At 37.4% G+C, this 21,412-nt stretch overlaps 1 protein-coding gene across 2 annotated transcripts in view; it reads left to right on the forward strand.

The window, feature by feature from the left end:
* The window catches only part of ELOVL7 (ELOVL fatty acid elongase 7), a 31,844-nt gene extending 12,109 nt beyond the window's left edge, over positions 1-19,735 (forward strand). For both annotated transcript variants that reach the window (XM_066569095.1, XM_066569094.1), the window contains exons 2-8: positions 7,380-7,468; positions 9,416-9,606; positions 11,832-11,912; positions 12,414-12,470; positions 14,149-14,254; positions 17,197-17,333; positions 18,603-19,735. In XM_066569095.1, the coding sequence (XP_066425192.1) occupies positions 7,405-7,468; positions 9,416-9,606; positions 11,832-11,912; positions 12,414-12,470; positions 14,149-14,254; positions 17,197-17,333; positions 18,603-18,806 (840 nt within the window). In that variant the 5' untranslated portion in view covers positions 7,380-7,404 and the 3' untranslated portion in view covers positions 18,807-19,735. The remainder of the gene's footprint in view (positions 1-7,379; positions 7,469-9,415; positions 9,607-11,831; positions 11,913-12,413; positions 12,471-14,148; positions 14,255-17,196; positions 17,334-18,602) is intronic.
* The last annotated feature ends 1,677 nt before the right edge of the window (positions 19,736-21,412 follow it).

Here is a 21,412-nt window from a genome sequence, read left to right on the forward strand (position 1 = left end):
GTCAATGAGTAGGTGGGACTGGATGATGATGTGGCCTCCCTACATGACTTCATTATCAGCTTAAAGGGATCCATGACAGGGCTGTTATTCCCACTTTTCTCCCTTTCTATGGCATTTCAGTTTGTGAGTTTTAATGTTTCCTTTGCACAAGCCAGTTCAGCCTTTCAAGTTTGAGTTGACTGAGAAATAATAACGTTTTTTCATTCTCAAAGCCTAAGCTTTAATTTAGATTGGTGAACTGCTGTGGCTTATCTTGCAGCTGCCTGGAGCAGCCCCACTGGCAGTGGTGCTGTGGGACTGGACAGAACAGGGGGCCTTCCTCATTCAAACACTGGTGATTGGTTCAGGATGTGTGATCCAGGAGAGTGCCCGTGTAATTCTGGCTGGGAGCTGGGTACAAAGCAGGGCTGTACTCCTGAAATTGTTCCCATAAGAAGGGGATTTTCCGTATCTGTTGTTACTGTTCAGCTTTGCCATGAAATTTTCAGTATCTGTTCCTTTAACTATTTATCGAGAGGTGTGGAAGCAAGTCCAAACTGGTCATTATTTTACACAGCGGCAGAGTGGGAAATGCATTGGACAGACAAAAAACCAGTGAGAAGCGTAGTTGAAATGAAAGATGTTTTCACTAGTTGTGCTACTTAAAGTACTTTAGTCACATAGGTGAATAACAGATTTGATGCTAGTTTAAAAAGTAAAGGATTAAATAATGAGGTGCTATGTAAAAAGATCAGTAAGAGTGACTATACAAGATAAACATTAGATATCTTATTGAATAGTTCCAATGAGGAATTTTAGAAAATATTCTAATAAAACTTCTTAAGCCTCAGTAATCTGTTTTTAGGATGTTCACTGTCTTCTAGCAGGGACAGTGTTTATAAGCAATATTATCAAAGAGGAAAAAGCCATATAATTTTAAGCAAGATGTAGCAAAATGCATGTGAGATGAATCTCTCACAAACTGGGCTGGATGGTTGAGAGAAGGCATAAAAATGGAGAAGGTGACAGAAACTTTTCTCAGCAAAATCCATAACAACAGGTGACACCCAGCTGAAGTTTAAAACTTTGTTGCAGAACATGGGTGAGTAATCGGTGTAATAAAATAGGCAGTTTGTAGTTGCTTGCCATGTGACATAAGGGAGTAGTGTAGTTAAAACAACTGCAATTATGTAACACACAGCCTTGGGAAATAGGAAGGGCAGAGCTGGTATTTCCCAGGTAAATCTTAAGATACCATCTGCGAAACGTCCTAATTTAATTACCTTCTGAACTTCAAGAGCAGAATTAACAACAGTATACAAAGTGATTCTGAAACATGAAAGTTTCATAATTGTGCCTGAATATGTAAGCCAGTATTACTGCCATTTCTTAAGCTATAATTTTGAAATCAGACCTGCATGTGTCAATGTTGCTGTAGGCTCTCCCCCTCTTCCACTGGGGTCTGCAGGGTGGATGATCCTCCAGTCATCACTGGGCGAGGTGTGATACTCCAGAAGCTTTGTTTTTGAGACCCACCCTGGATGTAAATTAGACCACTGAATTCTGCCCTGGGTTGTCATAATCTCCAGACATTTTCTAAAGGATCATTGTAAAAGTATCTTGTCTGTCTTTTTAGAAATAAGTTTTTTTCTCTAATGTTTATTTTTAATGTTGTTTTAAGTTGATGTGAATTGAAAATTGTTTTTTGGAGTGACAGAGCTTATATTAGATTGTTTCATTCTGAGGGGTTTTTTGTTTGGTTTTTTTTGTGCATTTTTTTGTGAAGTTCTTTTATGTGCATATTTTGTTTAGTACCCATTAACATAAAAAAATTTTGTAAAATTACTATTTAAAAGCAAATCTTGATATCTGTTTTATTATTTAAAAGCTATGTAGGGGGAATAAATGAGCATAAAGAATGGTAAATATCTTTCATGTGGGTTAACCAAAGGAGTGTGAGAAACTTCTTGTTCTCATTTAAAAATTAGGAATATTTCAGGCATACCAGTAATTCCCATTACAAAAATCACTAATAGTTTTGTGAGCTAAGTGAACTTGAGCGCTTCCAACAACTTGTTTCCTTACCACTTCTCATCAGACATTCTCATATGGTTTGCTGTAGCATTTGTGGCATTTCTGTTGGTGTAAACAATCTTATCTGCCCTTGTCTCTCCAGTAAAGGTAATGGTCCAACCTGGAACTGGTTCTGCCAAGCTGTATGCCTTAGCTGAGCTGCAGTTAGCGGGCTCTTCCAGCTGTCTGCTGAGCTGCAGGCAAACAGAGCACAGTAGATTACTTTGCTCTTTAATACAAAACTTTTTCTCCTTTCCCTCACTTATATCTCCTTTTCTTACAATGGTGGAGGCACGTTTGTTCTAAGATATCTTCAGAAATTATGCTGCTACACTGACTTGAACTTAGGTACACAGTATTATTTCCATTGACAAAAACAAAAGTAATGCTTATTTCTTTTGAAGAGCTGAATATCTTGCATATGTTTTTTTAGGTGGTTTTGAAAGTTGTTTTCCAACTTTCATGTGCTTTGCATGTGTTTGAGAGGACTGTCTCTGTTATTTAGAAATTTTCAAGCTGGCCAGACTCGTTATATGACTGTATTTTTGAGTTTATGTAAATTGTTTGCAATATATTGTTTAAAATGACCCAATTTTGAAAATGAGTCTGCTTGTGTTACCTAATTTTGAGACAGTTTGCTACCAACTGGTAGCAAATCGATTGTGCATTTTAATGGCATTTTTAAATTTTGATATGAGCAGAAAAGGGAGGATTGGAAATAAAAATGCTGATGTACTGACGCTGTAAGTACATTAGCAGGTAGATAAACCACATGTATGTTTTCCTGACTCAACTAGGGCTATACAAATGCATAACGGGCAGATGAGTTTATAGTATGAAGAACTAAGCTCTGCATTTAACAAATGGCCTTCTCTGGCCCCAACTCTTTGACCCCTTAGGTGAACTCTTTCCAGTCTCTTAGAAGATAATTTCTGTAGCCTACTGCCAAACATTTTGGAAGATTGCATTATCGTCAAAGCATTATCAGTTTACTGCCTAACAACACAGTTGTACTATTAAAAACCAGTCTTTTAGAAATGGTTTGGTTTCTTTGGTGAATTACAAGCTAGTTGTTTATCTTGTGTGTAGGTATGTGATTTCCTTTTTTTTCCACTCTTCCATTAAAAAAAGCAGGCCTTGATCATATCATTTTCCAGTGTTTATGAATATGTGTGAAGTAAGTGTAACAAGGTAAGACAAAATATTTTTCATGCTGCCATTAACTCTCCTTTTGTAGGTGGTAAACAAAAAATTATCCTGAGAACCTAACATTCTGTTCACAGAATTGGATTTATGAAGGAAAACTGTGTAGCTAGGTAAGAAAATAGGTAGAATTGTAAAGCAAATTGAAAGTGTAATAGTAATGTCATATATAAAAGTTGGTTTTAAATAAACCTTTTAACTGTAGGAAAGTTCTGAACAGCACTGTCTTTCTTGCAGACATTATTTCTTAAAGTAATTGGAGTTAACTTACTGTATTTTGCTTACCTTTAGATTCAGATTCAGATCAGTCACTATTGAGTGGTTAGGCTTGGGCTGCTTTCTGTGTAAATCCTTCTCTGTTTACTGAACTTACCCTTTTCTGAGTTACTGAACTCCAGCGTTACTGAACTCCAGAAACTTTCAGAAAAAGTTTGCTAACTGTAGTGGAGTTGTTTCTTGCTTGACTATGAAAGAAAAGAAATCTTGAAGGCTGAGAACCTCTGCTGTCTAAACTTTTGAGGACTTTTAAAGGAAGAGGAGCTGTGAGTGCTGGGATCAGGAGAGTTGGGACAAATCCCTCGCCATCAGTATGGCAAGGGCCAGTTCACTATTTTCATCATCTGCCTTTCTACTGGAGCTAGAAGAGATCTATTGGAAATAGTCAGATTCCAGATAAAAGTCTTGCATTTGGCGTCAATGCCTAGCAGGCATAAGAGCTGCATTTAAACGTTGACAGCACATTTGTCTGACTTCTGATATAAAAACTAAAGTGGGGGAGTCAAGTGGGTAAATGTAAAGAATTGTCTGTTTGTTCAAGTGGTAAATGTAAAGAATTTTCTGTTTGTGAGTTTGCAGTTGTTGAATGACAACTGTAAGAGAGTGTCATGATCAACACCCCAAGGCCATTGTAGTGGGTTGACCCTGTCTGGGTGCCACATGCCCACCAAAGCCTCTCTCTCACTCCCCTTCACAGCTGGACAGGGGAGAAAAAATACAACAGAGGGTTCATGGGTTAAGATAAGGGTTGGGAAAGATCACTCACCAAATAACATCACAGGCAGAACAGACTTGAATTAAAGGTAATAATTGAATTTATTACTAACTAAATCAGAGCATGACAATGAGAAGTAAAATGAGACCTAAAAACACCTTCCCCCCACCCCCGGCTCCTTCCCACCTCTGCCTCCTCCCCCCATGAGTGGTGCAGGGAGGTGGCACGTGGGGCTTGTGGTCAGTTCATCACATATCCCTGCCGCTGCTCAGGGAGAGGAGTCCTTCCCCTGCTCCAGCATGGAGTCTCCCCAGTGGGAGAACTTCTCCAGTGTGAGTGCATCCCATGGGCAACAGTTCTCCATGAACTGCTGCAATGTCAGTCACTCTTCCATGGGTGCAGTCCTTCAGCCACAGCCTACTAGTGTGGCCTTCTCTCTCCATGGGTTCACAGCCTCCTCTCAGGCATCCACCTGCTCCAGCATGGGTCTCCTCCAGAGGCTGCAGGTGGATCTCTGCATTCCAGGGCCCTCCAGGGGCTGCAGGGCCACAGCTGCTCCCCATGTCTGCACCAGGGGCTGCAGGGGAACCTCAGCTCTGGCCCCTGGAGCACCTCCTGCCTTTCCTTCTGCGCTGACTTGGGTGTCTGTGGGGCTGTTCCTCTCACATGTTCTCACTCTGCTCTTCTCTGGTGGCAATTACAACTGCACAAACATCGGGTGGTTTTTTTTTTTCCTTCTTACATCTGTTACCACAGAGGCATTGCCACAATTTCTAATTTCTAATTGGCCCAGCCTTAGCCAGTGGCACATACATCTTTGAAACCACCAGAGACTGTCTCTGTTGGACACTGAGGAAGCTTCTCAGGCTCTCACAGAAGCCACCCTGTAGCCCCCCACCACCAAAGCCTGGCTATGCAAACCAAATACTATATGGGCAATTGTTTTAGTGCCAGAATCTACACTGAATTTTCTGGATTTTTAAGAGCATGTCTTGAAGCAGATTTCTTGTTTAACTTTAGTCTTGGTCAGCATATTGAGCTAGCCAGTCTGAGTTCCAGTAATGCAAGGGTGAGAAAACTGGGTGGCAGTGAAATCAGGATGCTACTTTTCTTACCAAAGAACCAGTTAAACATAATATGATTATTTGTACTCAGTGAATATATTTGTTGAAAAATTGAGCCACGCTCTGCGCAAGATTTCTGTGGGCTTTGGCAGAATTCTATTATAACCTCTGCATGAAGTACAGTTCAGTTTGCCATGCCTTTTCTCTTGACATACTGTTCTCATGTGTCTGAACTGAAAGAATACTGGATTAAAAGGAGAATTTATTGTAATCAGTCTAGCAATTTAATACAATACTTATTTATAAAGTAAACATTTTTAATGGTTCCTCCCCAGCACCAGTTATGGCTGAATTGCTTGGCTGTCACAGTTGAGCACTCTGAAGTACCTGGTGTTCAAGACAGGGCTGGATTTATGTGTGTTTGATATCATCCACAGTTGGCTTATGGAGCAAGGTGACAATAATATTTATAATTTGCCTCTAACCATAAAATGCTTTCTCTCATGTGATTGCTAGTGTCAAATGCAAGAGTGCTCCTTATGCTTACATTAATAAAGAAAGAGGATGCCCCCTACTTCTTGTTTTGTCAGCACCTTAATAAGCATAGAGTGCTGAAGCAAATACTGTAATATGAATACAGGATGCATGAAAATGCTCAGCGTGAAGGCAGTGACATTGAATTGCGAAATGCTGATGCTGGAGGATGATATTTCTAGAAAATGTGAACTTAAAAGAGACTTGCAGAGGGAATATTTTCCAAACCTGAAATTGGTGATGGTTTCAGATATTCAGAGACACAGGACGGAAGTGCAACCAGGAAAACAAGTGGGCACCAAAATGAGAATGGAGATGAAATAGATCAGTTGAACTCTAATGGAGGCAGGCTTGTCTGTGTTGCATCTTGCAATGAAGGGTGAGTGTAGTGGCTAAAAATTCCTGTGAAATGGCAGTGAACAGGATGTACTTGCAGAAGTGGAAATAAGGGTGAAATTGTTTTTCTGGACTGTTAAGGTGAAGATAAATGAGAAGATGATAGTGGAGAGATCTGAGGAGAGCAATGCATTACCAACATGAGGGAAGAACTGGCTCTCTCAACCTGCAGCTGGCTTAGCTGGAGGAGATGCAGAAGGGCTGCTAGAGGAAGTGAGCTGGTTATCAAGGTGTGCTGCAGCCTGAAATAATAAATAAATACTACTAATAAAGGTGAATACAGTGTGAAGATTGTGCAGAGATATTGAGAGAATTCATATGGTAAAGTGAGACACTAAGTGGGGTATGAGAAAAGCATCATCAAATGTGCTGGGATTTTTAAAACTTATTTTCTAAGGGAAATGAGGCAAGGGAAGGGCTGATGAGTGCTTGATTGTGGAGCAAAAATCAGTATTCATATAGGAATACTTCTCTGAAAAGTTTTACATAAGTAGGAGGTACTGCATGCAAAATGGATGTGCTGGATAATTTTTGGGTTAATGGTGCTGCCGTTGGTACTATGACATTCCATGATTCTGGTGTGGAAACAGTTGATTCATCAGAGTGGGATTTGCATACTAATTATAACATGGCTAATTATTGTATTTAAAAGGAGTATGCTGACTTATTGGTACCTTTTCTCCTTCCCACATACCTTAGAAATACTTATTATTTAGAATTTTTTTCCAATAATAAATATTGCAAAGCTGAACTTCCTCATATATCAGCAGCTTGGACTTTAAGTGGAGATGGTGATAAAAAATAATTTAAGCATCTATTGTTTATTCATATTTACCTCTTAACTGTAATGGTTAACCACAGCACAGTTTCTTGAGATAACACTTTATGGCACGGAAGCACCTGGTTTGTATGTAGAGATTGCAAAATCATATTGTTGTGCATAACAGCTATAAATTAGACCCAAGGATAGTGGGATGTGGCCAGCTAATGCTTCCTGATCTGTATTTCACATATGGTGCTCTGTTAGTCTTTTCTCTTTTTTTTACCACTCTGCTTCCTGAAAATCTTTCCCAAAAAACTTTATTAATCTTTCTTTATTGATAAAAATCCGTATTTCTGTTTTGGCTTGTTTTCTGCAGGCAGCATCATAAAAATCAAGTGAAAATGGCCTTTAGCAATCTGACATCAAAGGCTATACTACTGTATGATGAATGGATTAAAGATGCCGGTGAGTCATTTAAATCTAAAACTTACTAACTCCCAGTAATTTTGAATAGCAATGTGTAGCTATGCTAGGTGCGCTGTTTATCAACTTAGAAGTAGCTTCGTCATCCTTTGAATATCTGTAAGACTTGCCAGGTAACCTATTAACACGGCAGTCTAGTTTCTGCATTTTAAAATAGGAAGTAAACAAAACTCAGGTAGTTTATGGAATTAAAGTCAGAGTAAATAAAGTGCAGATAGTGATTCTCCTGTCAGTGTCTCTGGTTGCCTGAATATATAGTTTGAGTTTTTCCCATGGTGCTGAATGTATAGTTTCGACTTTCTATCATTACCAAACAATTGCATTTTATCAGTTAATTAATGCACATTGCATCTTGCATTTTACTTTTGCAAAATGAAAAAAAAAACCAAAAAACCAAGCCCTGATAAGTTTCAGTATTTTGAAATTAATCCTCAGGGTAATTAACTCTGTCACAGTGGTAATTTGAAAAAGGATGTTTGTCTTGTTGCAGTTAGTAAGGGATATTAATCACAGTTTGATTTTATGTTGCCACTCTCTTATTCTGTTTGCTTACCAAAAGCTGATAGAGAAGACCTCAATTTTGGGGTTAAGACCCATCACTCTCAGTGTTTCTCACTGTAGTAGACAGATAGTGACAGGGATTAGCTAATTCCTGAAAAAAAAATTGGGAAGTGGTTAAGGTTAGATATATATGACTACTGATTTATCTTTTCTAGCATAGCTGAGCACCACTTTTCTTGTTTTGTAAAAGCACAGCCTGCAAGTGAGCAGGGAGTTTAATTAGTATGACTCATGGGATGAAGTGGATTGGGAGGGAGCGAGCATTTCTGCTGCAGTGTCCATGACTCCAGAACCTGAGTTGTCTCCATGCCCAACAGTGCTTGTATTTGGCATTCTGTATCATAGTGTTAGTGGTGGAACATGGTTTTCTCAGGATCAAGCTGGGAAGAACAGCGGGAAAGGTTTGGTAGGAGCAGGGCAAGGGTGGATACAACAAAAACAGTCAGCTGCGAAGAGATGGTGGTTCTCCTGCAGCACGCACAAGCAGATTCCTCGTGCTGGGGGTCACAGTCCTCCTTGATCTGTGGGCAGCAGCACTGGCACATCACAAGCTGTGAGCAGCATTGTAATGTGCTCTCCTCCTCAATCTGTTTTTACTTCCAGTGGCTGTTAACCACATCAGAAGGTCTCATGGGTGAAAGGTTGCTTGAATGCTGTGGGTTAAAAATCCGCTGACTTGAAACATTTGGCTATGAATTAAACACTTGACAAAAATAACACTAGTATAATTTTACCCTTAAAATACTGCAGCAAACCATGAAAGCAACAGAAAGCAATCAGTTAAGTCTGGGATCATTCTGAGCCAAATCTTCTAAAAGTCAGTGTAAAGAAAATCAAAGAAAATTACATGAGGTTTGTGTAAGTTCACCTGCTTATGGAGAAATGTGGCAGTCTTTGGTGATCTGGGACTCTGTGATGAACCACAGTAGGGTGCAGTGAAATCATGGTGATGCTCAGATGAAATACCTGCCAGCCTCATCTGCAGGGAGAGGGAGTTGGGTGTGCTTAGGAGGAGGTGCCTCTGCAATACAGCTCTCTGGCATAACTGTGGAATAACTTGCAACATTTGCTTGTTGTATTATAACTCTCTTGTCATATGAAAGTGTGGGCTTTGTTGTGCTGTAAAGACAGAAAGTCATGTCACTCATGAGTCTGTGGCTCCTTTTCATTATATGTGAAGAAAGAAGCGCAGAGTCCTACATGGGTTAAATCATGTTATCCAGTCAGTATGGATTTGAGGTGAATGGACTCTGAAATGTGATCAGTAACAGAAAAACCTAGACCATCAGGAATTAAGTACTTTTCTGTAGCTGTTTTAGTAGGTACTGTAGACACCTGATTTTTTTTTTCTCCCTCTTCCCCCTCTAGATCCAAGACTGGAAGGCTGGCCACTCATGTCTTCACCTTTTCCAACAACTTTTATCATTGGAACCTACGTTTATTTTGTCACTTCCTTGGGACCCAAACTCATGGAAAATAAAAAACCTTTTGAACTTAGGCAGATCATGACATTTTATAATTTTAGTGTGGTAGCCCTCTCTTTATATATGACTTATGAAGTAAGTACTATGTTTGTAATGTATTTATATATTTCATGTCTTTAACTTCTAATAAATTTGTTAATATAATTCCTACACTGCAATTCTCAAAAAAATGTTATTGTCATGGCAGTAATTATCATCCTCCAAGCTGTATGCTAAACTTGTAATTCTTGGAAAAAGAGAATAAGTCATACCCAGAAAGAGAGAACATGAAACATTTTGTGTTATTATATATAATTTTAAAAGTTTAAAGTTTTCTTCATTTAAATTCTTTGTACTGCACGAGGAAAAGCAGACAATATGCTTTTCTTGGTATTTTGTAATTGTTTCTGTCCTCCTAGGTGATAATGTGACAACCTGCCCTAAAGGGAAGGAACAACAACTGATATTTCAAACACTGTATAGAGTATGTCTACTGTGAAATAATCTTCAGTTAGATCTGCCTTTTAAATGACAGAAATCAATGACAGAGGTTAACAAAATCTAATTCAAGGCATTTTTGTCCTTTAAATGAACAAACAAAACCCCTCTGAACAAAAAACCTCTAACCTCTGCCCCCTGCTTTCCCCTCCCAAGCCCAAATTATTAGTATCTTTAACGCTGCTCTTCCCCACAACCCCAAAACCGCAAATTCTCTTTTTTTTTTTCAAAAGCAATGCTGAGATTTTGCTGCTGTTGGGCTTTATTTGTTTGTTGGGCTTTGGTGTGGTTTTTTGAAGTGTAGCTATTTGCTGATGGTATTGTGTGAATGACAACCTTACACGTTCGCTTGGTGAAGCACCATTGTGCTGGTACTGACCCTGTGTGTGACCCCCAGGCCATATGGCTATTTCAGGCTTGGCAAACTAGTAATAAAACCTGTCAGATTATTTTGCCAAATTGGCAGGATATATTCCTATTAGCTTAATTTGCATGAATCTTATCATGAGTTACAGTGAACTACCTGACATTTCTTCCAAGCTCTCTAAAGGCACTGCAGCAGCAGCTGTTTTGTGTCATGACTTCATGGAAAGTGATGGGCAAGATGAACACTTTTGCTATTTAGACAATTTTTTGAAAAAATTGCTGAATTTTCTTTTGGAATTTGGTTCCAAGTTTGGTTTTGGTTATAAACCTCAGAAACAAACAAAAAAAATACCAAAAAACCTGCAAAGAAACAATAAAAGAAAAAAATTAAACTTCTTTTAGTGTCTGACACTGGCACAGTATTTAATAAGTCTGCTGTCAAGATTTCCATGTTACAATTTCATCAAAGAGTACATGGACAGGGTGTAACCAATTAAATGTCTGCTATTGTCTGGTGGTCAGCAAGAAGCTAATTCTTCCCCTTTTTGGAACCAAGTCATTTGGTGGGTGTTCTAGTGCTGGTGTTCTAAAGAAACCTGTTTTTTTTTTAAGCAATCAGTTCTTCCTCAATCAGGAAGTTAAACGGGCTAAAGCCTGCTTCAGTTAGGAGTAAGAAGCTCTTACCATGCATGAGTGGATGATGACAATGGGAAGCATCATGAAAGTATAAAATACAGTACAGATGTCATAGTGGCTGGCAGTAGAATAAGCCAACTATAATACTAATATCGTTGCTCTTGTCCAAACTTTAATATATTCCAAGGGAAAAGATTTTATTATATTTGGCACATATAGTCCTTTGGTCGTGTGCTCTCAGTTGTAGCTTCTGGTCACTCATATAAGTGGAAAACTAATTGGACCGTGAAGTTTAACTAAGCAGAATTTTAGAGACTATGGTATTAAATATACATCATGCATATTGATTTGTTCCTTGTCTTTAATGATAATTAGCAATGGCTCTCTGTTGTGCTGGTTTTGTTAGAGTACTAAGATGCTGTATTGTATTCCTTTTTGTATTAAGATAGTTAGCTGTGATAGCAATTTTAAAAATAATTATATTTGGTTTTGTGGTCTTGCTTACACAGTAAATTGTTTTTTCACACTGGTTTTGAGATGCATCTCTTTCTTCTCTTCAGTTACTAAAGCTGAAATAATGGGTGTAGGAAGAAAATTCTTGTCTATGGGTGTGGTCCTGGAATTAGAAATTCATTAATCTGCAACAGCAAAGGATTTTTGTGGTAGCTATCCCACACACAGGTAGATGATTGACAAAGTTGCTGATTTAAGGTGTTTTTAATATTGTTTTTCCCCTCCTGCTTAGTGATTGCAAAAGTAATCCAAAATTAATGAATTTTTCAAAAGATGTAAAGTTAATCTTTGCCCCTTTTTTCCTCCAGTTTCTTATGTCAGGCTGGGCCACAGGATACTCATTCCGGTGTGATATTGTTGACTACTCGAGGTCACCAACAGCTCTAAGAGTAAGTTGCCAAAGACAAAGGTGAACTGTTATCATAGAACAATAGAATTGTTTGGGGTGGAAGCGACCTTGGAGATCTTCTAGTTCCAATGCCCCTGATATGAGCAAGGACAACTTCCACTAGACCAAGTTGTTCAAAGTAGTGTGTTATACATTTACTTTAGTTTTAGAAATGCTTTTTGAGCAGCCTGCTTTTGCAATGCACTCTTGCAGAGTGGAATGCACTAAATGGAAATACCCTCTTGCATAATGTAGAGCATGTGAGTTAACTGGAGGGATGGTTAGTTGATTGGTTGGATAAAGAAAGAGGCAAGGAATTAATTGGTTTGTTTTTGTTGGTTTCAAAATTCCTTTAAGTTTAAAGAAAAAATAGTCAACCTATACATTTAAATATTTCTGTCAAACTTGGAACATCACTTGGCCAATACTTTCCTTTATATAGATACTCATCTGTCCCGCTATGACTTTTATGGTTTGACAATTTGATTTTTTATTCTTGCAGATGGTGCGAACTTGTTGGCTTTACTTCTTTTCCAAGTTCATTGAATTATTAGACACTGTAAGTATTTGTAGCCTAATAAAAGAAGTGGTTCTGTTTTCTTTTCACAGGAGAAGAACTGGTACTGTTCAGAGCTTAGGATATAAGTTGCTTTTTATTTAATCCTCCAATCTTCAATTATTAGAATACCATCACAATGTTTACCCCTCTTGTCTCTTTGTATCTCACTGTCTTTTTAGCACTGTTCTTCCTTCATTATCAGGAAAAATGTTAATGAGGGAACAACAGTATTTAGGAAGTCTGGATAATTTGTCTAACAGCTGAATACACTAATCTGTTATGCTTGTCTCAACACTACAGATAAAAACCAGTTGATGACGCTGAATATTTTTTTCACATCATCTTCAGATTTTATCTTCCCCATTCATATCATCAGCAGCTCTGAATGCAGGACAAAATTGCCATACCTACTTGCTCTAAATTCCTGAGATTGTCTTGAGTGTTGGGATTATAGAGATGTTTGATGTCAGGCCGGCACTCTAACCTGTTTCAAGCAAAGTCTGAGCAGCAATGCATTGAAGCAGAATGCAGACCTCGCTCAGCACAAGCAGCCATTTTCCCAAGACTGGCACCAGATAGGACTGACTGTGGTATTTTCAAAACAGCTTCTGAGTGTTGGAAGTAGCTGCAGTTTTTGCTCTGTTGTTTGAGATGCAGTAGTGATGGTTCAGGAGCTGACTCATGAGCAGTGAGGATGTTCTACATCCTCTGAGCAAAGCTGGCCGTCTGACTTTTCATCTGCAAACGTTCATGATTCAACACTGGGAGATCTTACTGACTAAACCAAATGGAATGGTAATGGAAGTGTCAGGAATGCTAAAACTGGAAAATCCTGACATGTATATTCCTCTATTTGCCTTTATTCCCCACAGGTTATATTGCTCCTTTTTAATTAGTCACAAGCCTAATTTAAAAAAAAATTGTTTTGTTTGAATACACACAACTAGGCACTTGTTTCTCATCAGCTTTTTTGTTTTATTGCAAAGGTGAATTCTTAGCTGTATTTAAATCAGCTGATTTCAAATGTTTTCTCTGGCACATGAGACTTCTTCTGTGTTTGTTTGCTTGCCATCTGATACTACCCTTTCCATGACCTGATTTCTTACATTTTTTTTGCTGTCTTCCCTTAACATTTCCCTTGATGCCTGCCCTTTAAAATGGAGCCTTTCAATATCATTTAAGAATACCTACATATATTTTGTACAATTTTAATGTTTTCCAATGGTAGCTAAGTCAGAGTTCATAATAAAGTGCTATTTCTCTAACAGAGTTTTTTCTACTGTTAGTCCTTCAGGTAATTTTCTCAAATGGCCTTTCATTAATGGTTCAGGGGCTTAAAATCTGATGCTTGCAGAGACTTCTCAGTCCAGGCAAGTCCATCTTACATGGTTTATTGCACATGTAGGTGATGTCTCTACCTTTGACATTTGGTTTCAAAGCTTGCCTTGGCTTTTGACATTTCACAGGTGGATTTTACTTATCGGTTTTAAGTTTTTTTGGAAACTAGTTTGCATAGCCAGACAGTTGCTCAGTTTTCCTTCTTCTCCCAACACTATAACTGTGAAGAACTTTTAAATTTACAGTAGTGAGCAACCAGCAGTGATGTGTATATCTTTCTTTAAATATGTTGGACTTGATTATCTTCTGTAACATTCTGATAATTAAAAATCTGTTTCAGATATTTTTTGTGCTCCGTAAGAAAAACAACCAAGTTACATTCCTGCATGTCTTTCATCATTCCATCATGCCATGGACCTGGTGGTTTGGAGTCAAATTTGCTGCAGGTATGGAGAGAGAGTGGAGTTTAGGTTGAACGTATCTTCTGGTAGTGAAAGTTACCTATGGTAGACAAAAAAAAAAAAAAAAAAAAGAGAATTACACAACTTGGAAACACCAGTGTTTTTAAATTTAGACTTCTGCAGTATTTTTTGGAACAAGTGAGATCACCATAATTATTTAAATGGGTGGGGATTACTCGTTTTTTCTATTTGACAGCATTTTGTTCAGTGTTGATTTCTCATGGGGAGAAGAGGTGCAGAGAAGAGAGTTGGGTACAAGCAAAAAACATTAGATGAAAAAGAGAAGTCATTGAAAAATCATAAGTGCTAGGGGAGATACGTGAAGTAAATAACTCTGTTGAAACTGCTTCAATGTCAGAACCCCTTCAACCCCTACAATGTTAGAATGGAGTTGGAGGGGAGGACTATGTTCATTTTTTTTCCTGTTTGAGAAATTACTTGGTCTTTGTTGCACTTTCTTTTACTGGCTTTAGGTGCATGTGTGGGATTTATATACACCTGATACTTCAGCTTTCATAAAACTACAGAAATATTTTCTGGACCTTCTTTATTAAAGAAACATATTTGAATTGTTTTGAATTTAAATTCTTTGACCACTATCAGCTTACCTTCATTTTTTCCTTTCCTGCTCAGTGTGTCTTTGCATGCATTTTTCTGTGCCACATTACCAGTGTGCACCACTAATAAATACAACTTGCCATGAGAATACTCTGAAAAGCACAGAGTGGAGAAATGCACAGGCATTTATGAATCCATTTCTGGGACAGCTTAGGGTTTTTCAGGATATTCTACTGAGAAATAGTGGGGTTTCATACATGTTTACCTAGAAATATGTTTTGTGGTTTTTTCTTTTTTTGTCCCAGAAAATTTGTCATGAATTGATTAAGCAGTTATTCCATTGTTTTTCAGTCTGATCTGTTAGTGTCTATTTTATGTCTGTTTTTTTTTTCTGGAGTGGTCCAGAAAGCACTCTAGAAAATTTGTACATCTTTTGAACTTTTCCAGTGTGCAGCTTTTCCTTGTGTATAAATGGATATACCTCTGTTGTATTTGTTGAGTTTCTGTTATTAGGAAAGTGCTGAATTGATTACGTATTTCTCAAATCTTACTGAGTGACTGGTATTAAGTTAATAATAAAACTGTGAATGGTTGTCTCAGCATACACCCCAGTGTGTTTATAGGTCTGCAGAGGGAAACCTGCAGCAAATAACAGTTCCTCCTCTTCAACCTTGAAAATTTTCCACTTATAGGTGATTAACTTTCTCCTTTTTATCTGGACGTTGGATCAGTATACCAGCTACAGGCTTCTGATTTTGCATCAGATTCAAATTTCCCATGTGATAATTTGACAAATACTTTCAGCAAAGTGTGTAAGAATTGTTTTGTCCCCTGCTAGTAATAGTCTCTCATATTTATGCAGAGCTATGTGTATTCCAAAAACTCAGTTGCTTATCTTTACATTTATCTTTCCAAATACTCTTGTTTGATAAGTTGAATTTTTTTCCCAAGAATTTCAGTCCTGCTGATGTTTCCTTTGTATTCAGTTTCATCAGTGCTTGTCCTTCTAAACAGCAGCATCTGTAAAGTTTTCAACCTGTTTGTAAAATACCAACAGTTATGGATGGAGTTGCTATTTTTTCTCTGATCTGATATAAATAGAGAATTATAAAATGATGCTTAGTGTTATTTTTTGGAGCATAATTTTGTACTGTTGTGTAGGTTCCTTTTTTCTCTCCTTTAGCTATTTATTTTTTCTTCTGCATATTCGCTGCACAAGCCAAAAAAAGTATGTATATTTGAACTGTAAAAACATTCAAATTATTTTTAAAAATACAAATAGCTATGTTTCAAAGAAAGTTTGCAATCACAGCTGGAGGAGTTATGCCTTCTCAAGCTGGAAGATTAGTGTGAGCTACTAAAAACACAAAATATGTTTTATTTTTAATTAGAATGATTCTAAATGGGAAAATGGCACTCCTTTTCTCCTTTTTTCTCCTTTTTTCTCCTTTTTTCTCCTTTTTTCTCCTTTTTTCTCCTTTTTTCTCCTTTTTTCTCCTTTTTTCTCCTTTTTTCTCTTTTTCTTCTCCTTTTTTCTCCTTTTCTTCTCCTTTTCTTCTCCTTTTCTCCTTTTCTTTTTGATGATCATTGTTTTCATGTCCATGTTTCTTTTAAAAATACTTTGCTGTCTGCTGCTTCTTGGATCATTTTTACTTCTAATTTCTTGCATTCATTAAAATAAAGCTACTTTGAGCAGGATCATGTAGCTCCATGGTTAATCCAATGAAAAAGGAAGTATTTCCCTACTTGTTCTTTGAAATGCTCATGTGTTAATGGTTTGTCATAAATTTATCCTGGAATGGGCCCTACTTAAGTTTCCCTTTGACTGTAAGTATGTTTTGAGATTGACAATGGATCTGTGAGACACTTGTCCATGATTATTAAAACTTACTGTCTGAAACTGTATATCATTCCCTGTGAATCTACAAATCTGTATTGAGAAGAGACTTATTACTTATCCTCTACAACTTTTTGAAGTTCATCATGATGTCTAGAAAGTAGGCAAAAAATAGGAGGAATGCTGTTTTGAATGTATCTCTATCAAATATAGGTTTTAATAAAAAAATGAAACCAAAGAACAAAAAATTCCACTAAACTGTTTTTACATGTAATTAGATCATCTGGGTTTTACTGCTGTTTTGGGAATGCTTAGATAAACTTTTTCTGAGACAAAAAACTACTGTGATCCATCAGAGCTGGTATCAATGCAATTCAGGTAAAATATCTTGCATGTTAGTCAAAGTCTAGGTTTGGTGGTACATGTTTTTCATACCCTGGCTCAAGACAATCTGCTAGGACTTCAGTGGCTTTTTAAATACCTCCTGTATTACCTACTATAATACCTACTACTATGTCTTGTTTTTCTACAGGTGGTTTAGGAACATTTCATGCTTTGCTGAACTGTATTGTGCATGTTGTCATGTACACTTATTATGGAATCTGTTCTTTGGGACCAGCCTATCATAAATATTTGTGGTGGAAAAAGTACATGACAACTATACAACTTGTGAGTAACTGTCTTTGACATAAGCACCTCTCAAAAACCTAATTGCAGCTAACACAGATTAAAAGCAATAAATTTGTCCTTTCAGTTATGCCCGTGTGTGGAGCTTACAGTTGGTATAAGATTTACTAATGTTTTAATTGAGGATAACAAAAGGTTTGAGCTCTCCACAGTAATATACTTATATCTGCCAACTTCAGCATTCACTGTAATCACAGATTTGGACAAATAAGCTTTTCAGTTTGCAGTACTTGGTAAATATATTTACAAGACTCATTGCTTGTATAAAAATTATTAAAATATAAATTTACACCAAGAAAATACAATTAATGTACAGAATACACATGTAAGTAGTAACTACATGTAACAAAGAAAGGGTAAAAGTATGTATTTACAACTTGATGTTCTTCCATAGAAAATGTTTGTGTTTAGAAAATTTACTTCTCTTTAATGGTCTCTCCAGAGCATTAGAATATACCCACTCTTGCAGTGTGGGTATATTAAGTGTTTTATCTGCTTTAGGTCACTTTCAAAAGGTTGCTCTTTTGAGTGCTTTTTCATGCCCACCTCATTTAATAGGTGAATTTTCAATGTTCAGTTTCTGGCTAAACAATTGGCTTAGAATGAGCAAAGATGCTGATGAAGGAGGTAAAGGAGCACCCTGTCTGCTTGCACCAGGGCTGGTTTTGGTAGAATAGTTCATGTAACCATGTGCAACTCCAAACAATGTAGCCTGAATATTTATAACTTGGTCTTTTTGACCTAGAGGCACCAGCAGTGAACTTTTAACTTGGAGTTCATGCGGAGTGTATTTTTGTCACATACTAGTGTGCAGGGAAGGTGGGAATAATTGTTCCTTAACCCTGTAATGGTTACTTTCTTTTCTTTTTTTTTTCCTGGCTAATTTTTCTAAAGGAGCCTCCCATTTGTCACTGGACAAACACTGTCTGTCTCCTCCTTTTTTATCTGAACTGGCCAGGGTAGAATCCTAATCTATTTCAATGAGTTTCTTAGTTTGTCCCAGACTGTCTCTTCCTTTTTTCTGTAAACCTGTTTTTCAGTGGAATAATATTGTGGGGAGATGGTCTACAAAGGTGCATCTGTGTCATATTAGGAACTTGTATTGTTGTCCCTGTTGCTCCTTGCTTTCCACCCACTTCACCCCTACTATCTGTTTTTCAACAAACAAGCTATGCTGAAATTTTTTAAACTTCTATAGTAAGATTGTAATTTATTTTAAAAGAACTTATTTTCTTCACCTTTTTCCTCCAGGTCCAGTTTATTATGATTACAGTCCATATAGGACAAATCTACATCATGGATGATTGTCCGTACCAGTATCCAATTTTCATGTTTATTATCTGGCTTTATGGCTCCATGTTTTTGGTCTTGTTTCTCCACTTCTGGTACCATGCTTACACGAAGGGACAAAGACTGCCAAAAATGGCAAGAAATGGCATCAGCAAAGATCAGTGAAACAAATTCTTGTCTCTAAAACCAAAGAAGTCTATATGTCAATGGGGAAACTTGCACTACTTGACAATCAAGACATTTAGGTGCGCACACTACATGGTGTATATTTTGTATGTTTTCTTCCAAAACAGAATTTGTATTTTTACCATAAGTTATTTGGGATTCAGAACATGGGAGTGGGGAAGAACTGCGGATCTCTGATTAAAAAAGAAAGAGATCTCTATCTAGAAAATGCACAAAAATAAAGATAATTGGAAAAACTAAAATGTGTATGACAAGTACTGAGTACTTTGAACACACTTTGAGGGGGATAAAAAATACTTCACTTTTAATGTTGTAAGTTGCTAAGACTGTCAGCTGCATTTTATTATAAGAATGATTCTTCAGTAAGTACTGTTTATAGAATCTAAGGCATATTAATATAGTTAATACATAAACATTGTTACATCTGTTTATAAACTGTATTACTTTAAAGGAAGGATTGTATGTTAATCTGTTAAAAATAGCGTTTCATTTGAAGATCACAGATTTTTGGATATACTGTCTTTTACCAGGAGAACTGAATTCATTTCATGTTCTACTCAGTTGAACATTATCATAAATGTTGGAAAGCTACTAATATGGGGATTATCTGAATTGTCTTGTAGCATAGTGATCAAAACATCTTGCTGATTTGTTCACTGTAGTAGCCAAATATTCTTATTATTCAGTGTGTCTATGGATATACCTTAAATTGCTAGCCTGTGCTGCTTGTGAAGTAGGGCTAAGTGGATTATGGAATCTTTTAATTCAATAGCCAAAATCTTAGTAGTCAAATGAAATGTAAAAAAAAGTTGATTTAATGATTTAAGCTGAAATGTTGCCTACCATGATTGTACTGTGCTGTACTTTCTTCCATTTCCATTATCTATTGAAATACATGTCTAGAAAGAGTTTGTGTCATCTTGTTTTTTTTTATTATTATGTCTTGTTTTTATCAGCTAAAGGTTAGTTACTCCAGTTACCTTGTCTGGAACCAGGGAAAAAAAATATGTGACATTCTCTGAGCTTCTGAAAGTGGGGCAGGCAGTGGTGACTGGGCATGGCTCCATTCTGTGTAGAATTACCCAGTATGTTGTTTCCAAGGTTAGATTGTTAGGGTCACATTTGTGTAGAAATCACAAGAACTTGCTATTTGCAAGTTGCGTTTGTACTGCATGAGTTTATTAAGGAATTGGTGCATGCAACAGACCTGGAAATGAGGAATTAAATGTGTTTAGATTAATGTTACCATTAAAGGTACTGTTTTCTACAACACTAGAAAAAAAGTAACTTGCAATATTTGCTTTTTACTTGATCTGATCTGTGGGATTTTCAAATACTCAAGACTTTGAGGCAGATTTTAATAGCCTCCCTGTTGCACAATTCCAAGAACATAAGCTTTGTTACCTGAACACTTTCATTTTACTGACATTTACAGTGCATTGTAAACGCTAAAGGAATGTAAATTTTAGGTTGGACATGAGTTGCAAATATTTTCTTTTGAGATTACATCAAGTTTTTTTAAGCAAATAAAAAATAATTTCTATTTATCTATTCACTATTTAATCCCTGTAGCTGTCAGCTCTCATGGCAGCTTGAAAGTAGATCTCAAAGTATTGGGATGACTTGAGGTTTAAATTGCAGCCCCTGAATTTTAGATGCTTGATGTTCAAACCATCAGCGTTCAGTTCCCAGCAGTTCATGTGGAGAGGTGCTCTATCACATGGTCCCAAACAGCTGCGATGCTGATCAGGCACCGCACCTCTCTTTAGTGAGAAATGCAGTCCACCCCTGATTCAAGTCTCAAGTCAGACAGCTCTGGGCTGTATGTATGTCCCTGGCCTCCAGTGTTAGGGGGGCTTTCCTTAAGGACAGAGGCCTATTGCTGTTTTTTTTCAAATAGCTGGAATTTTTTTTTTTTTTCTTGTTTGGTTTTTTTTTAATGCATATATATAAAAAATATTTATTACATAAGTAATGATGAAGAAAGTGGGGCATTACTGTTGGAGGAAGTGGGACAATTTGGTTCTTTTAGGCCTTCTAGAGCCTGTGCATTCAAATGTGTTTGGGAAATGCAGGCCTTATGAGGGAAAGGCTGTAATAGCTAGTCTGTGGTGAAAACTGGATAATAGTACCCTCTGCTTCTTGTGCAAGGAAGCAGGCGTTACTCTGTAGTCTTGCAGATGATTTCTGTGCTGGTAGGGAAAGTCCTAGTTATGGTCTCTGATTTTGCAATCATACCTCCTTCCCTGCTCATAAATATGGACGGAGAAATGCATCCTGCAGCTGGCTGTGCAGGGACAGGTACTTGTTTGTTGGTCTGGGAGCTAGATCTGCAACTGATTTTTCAAACTCACTTGGGCTTAAATAGGAGCTGAGACTATGCACAGTGAAAACTAAGGAGCGCTGCATGCGGACAGGTGCTGAGCAGAAAGGAGCCAGGAAAACTTCCAATTCCATCAGTTGTACACTAGCCAAAGGCTTCCAGAGTCAGTTGTTTGAGATTAAGAACTAATAAGCAGGGGCAGAAACTAGAGATGCTAATCATTCTGTGGGCTGTCAGCAAGTGCCGTGTCAGATTGCCACTG

This window comes from Molothrus aeneus, chromosome Z (genome assembly GCF_037042795.1).
Source record: "Molothrus aeneus isolate 106 chromosome Z, BPBGC_Maene_1.0, whole genome shotgun sequence".
In the NCBI taxonomy this organism is placed as follows: Eukaryota; Metazoa; Chordata; class Aves; order Passeriformes; family Icteridae; genus Molothrus; species Molothrus aeneus.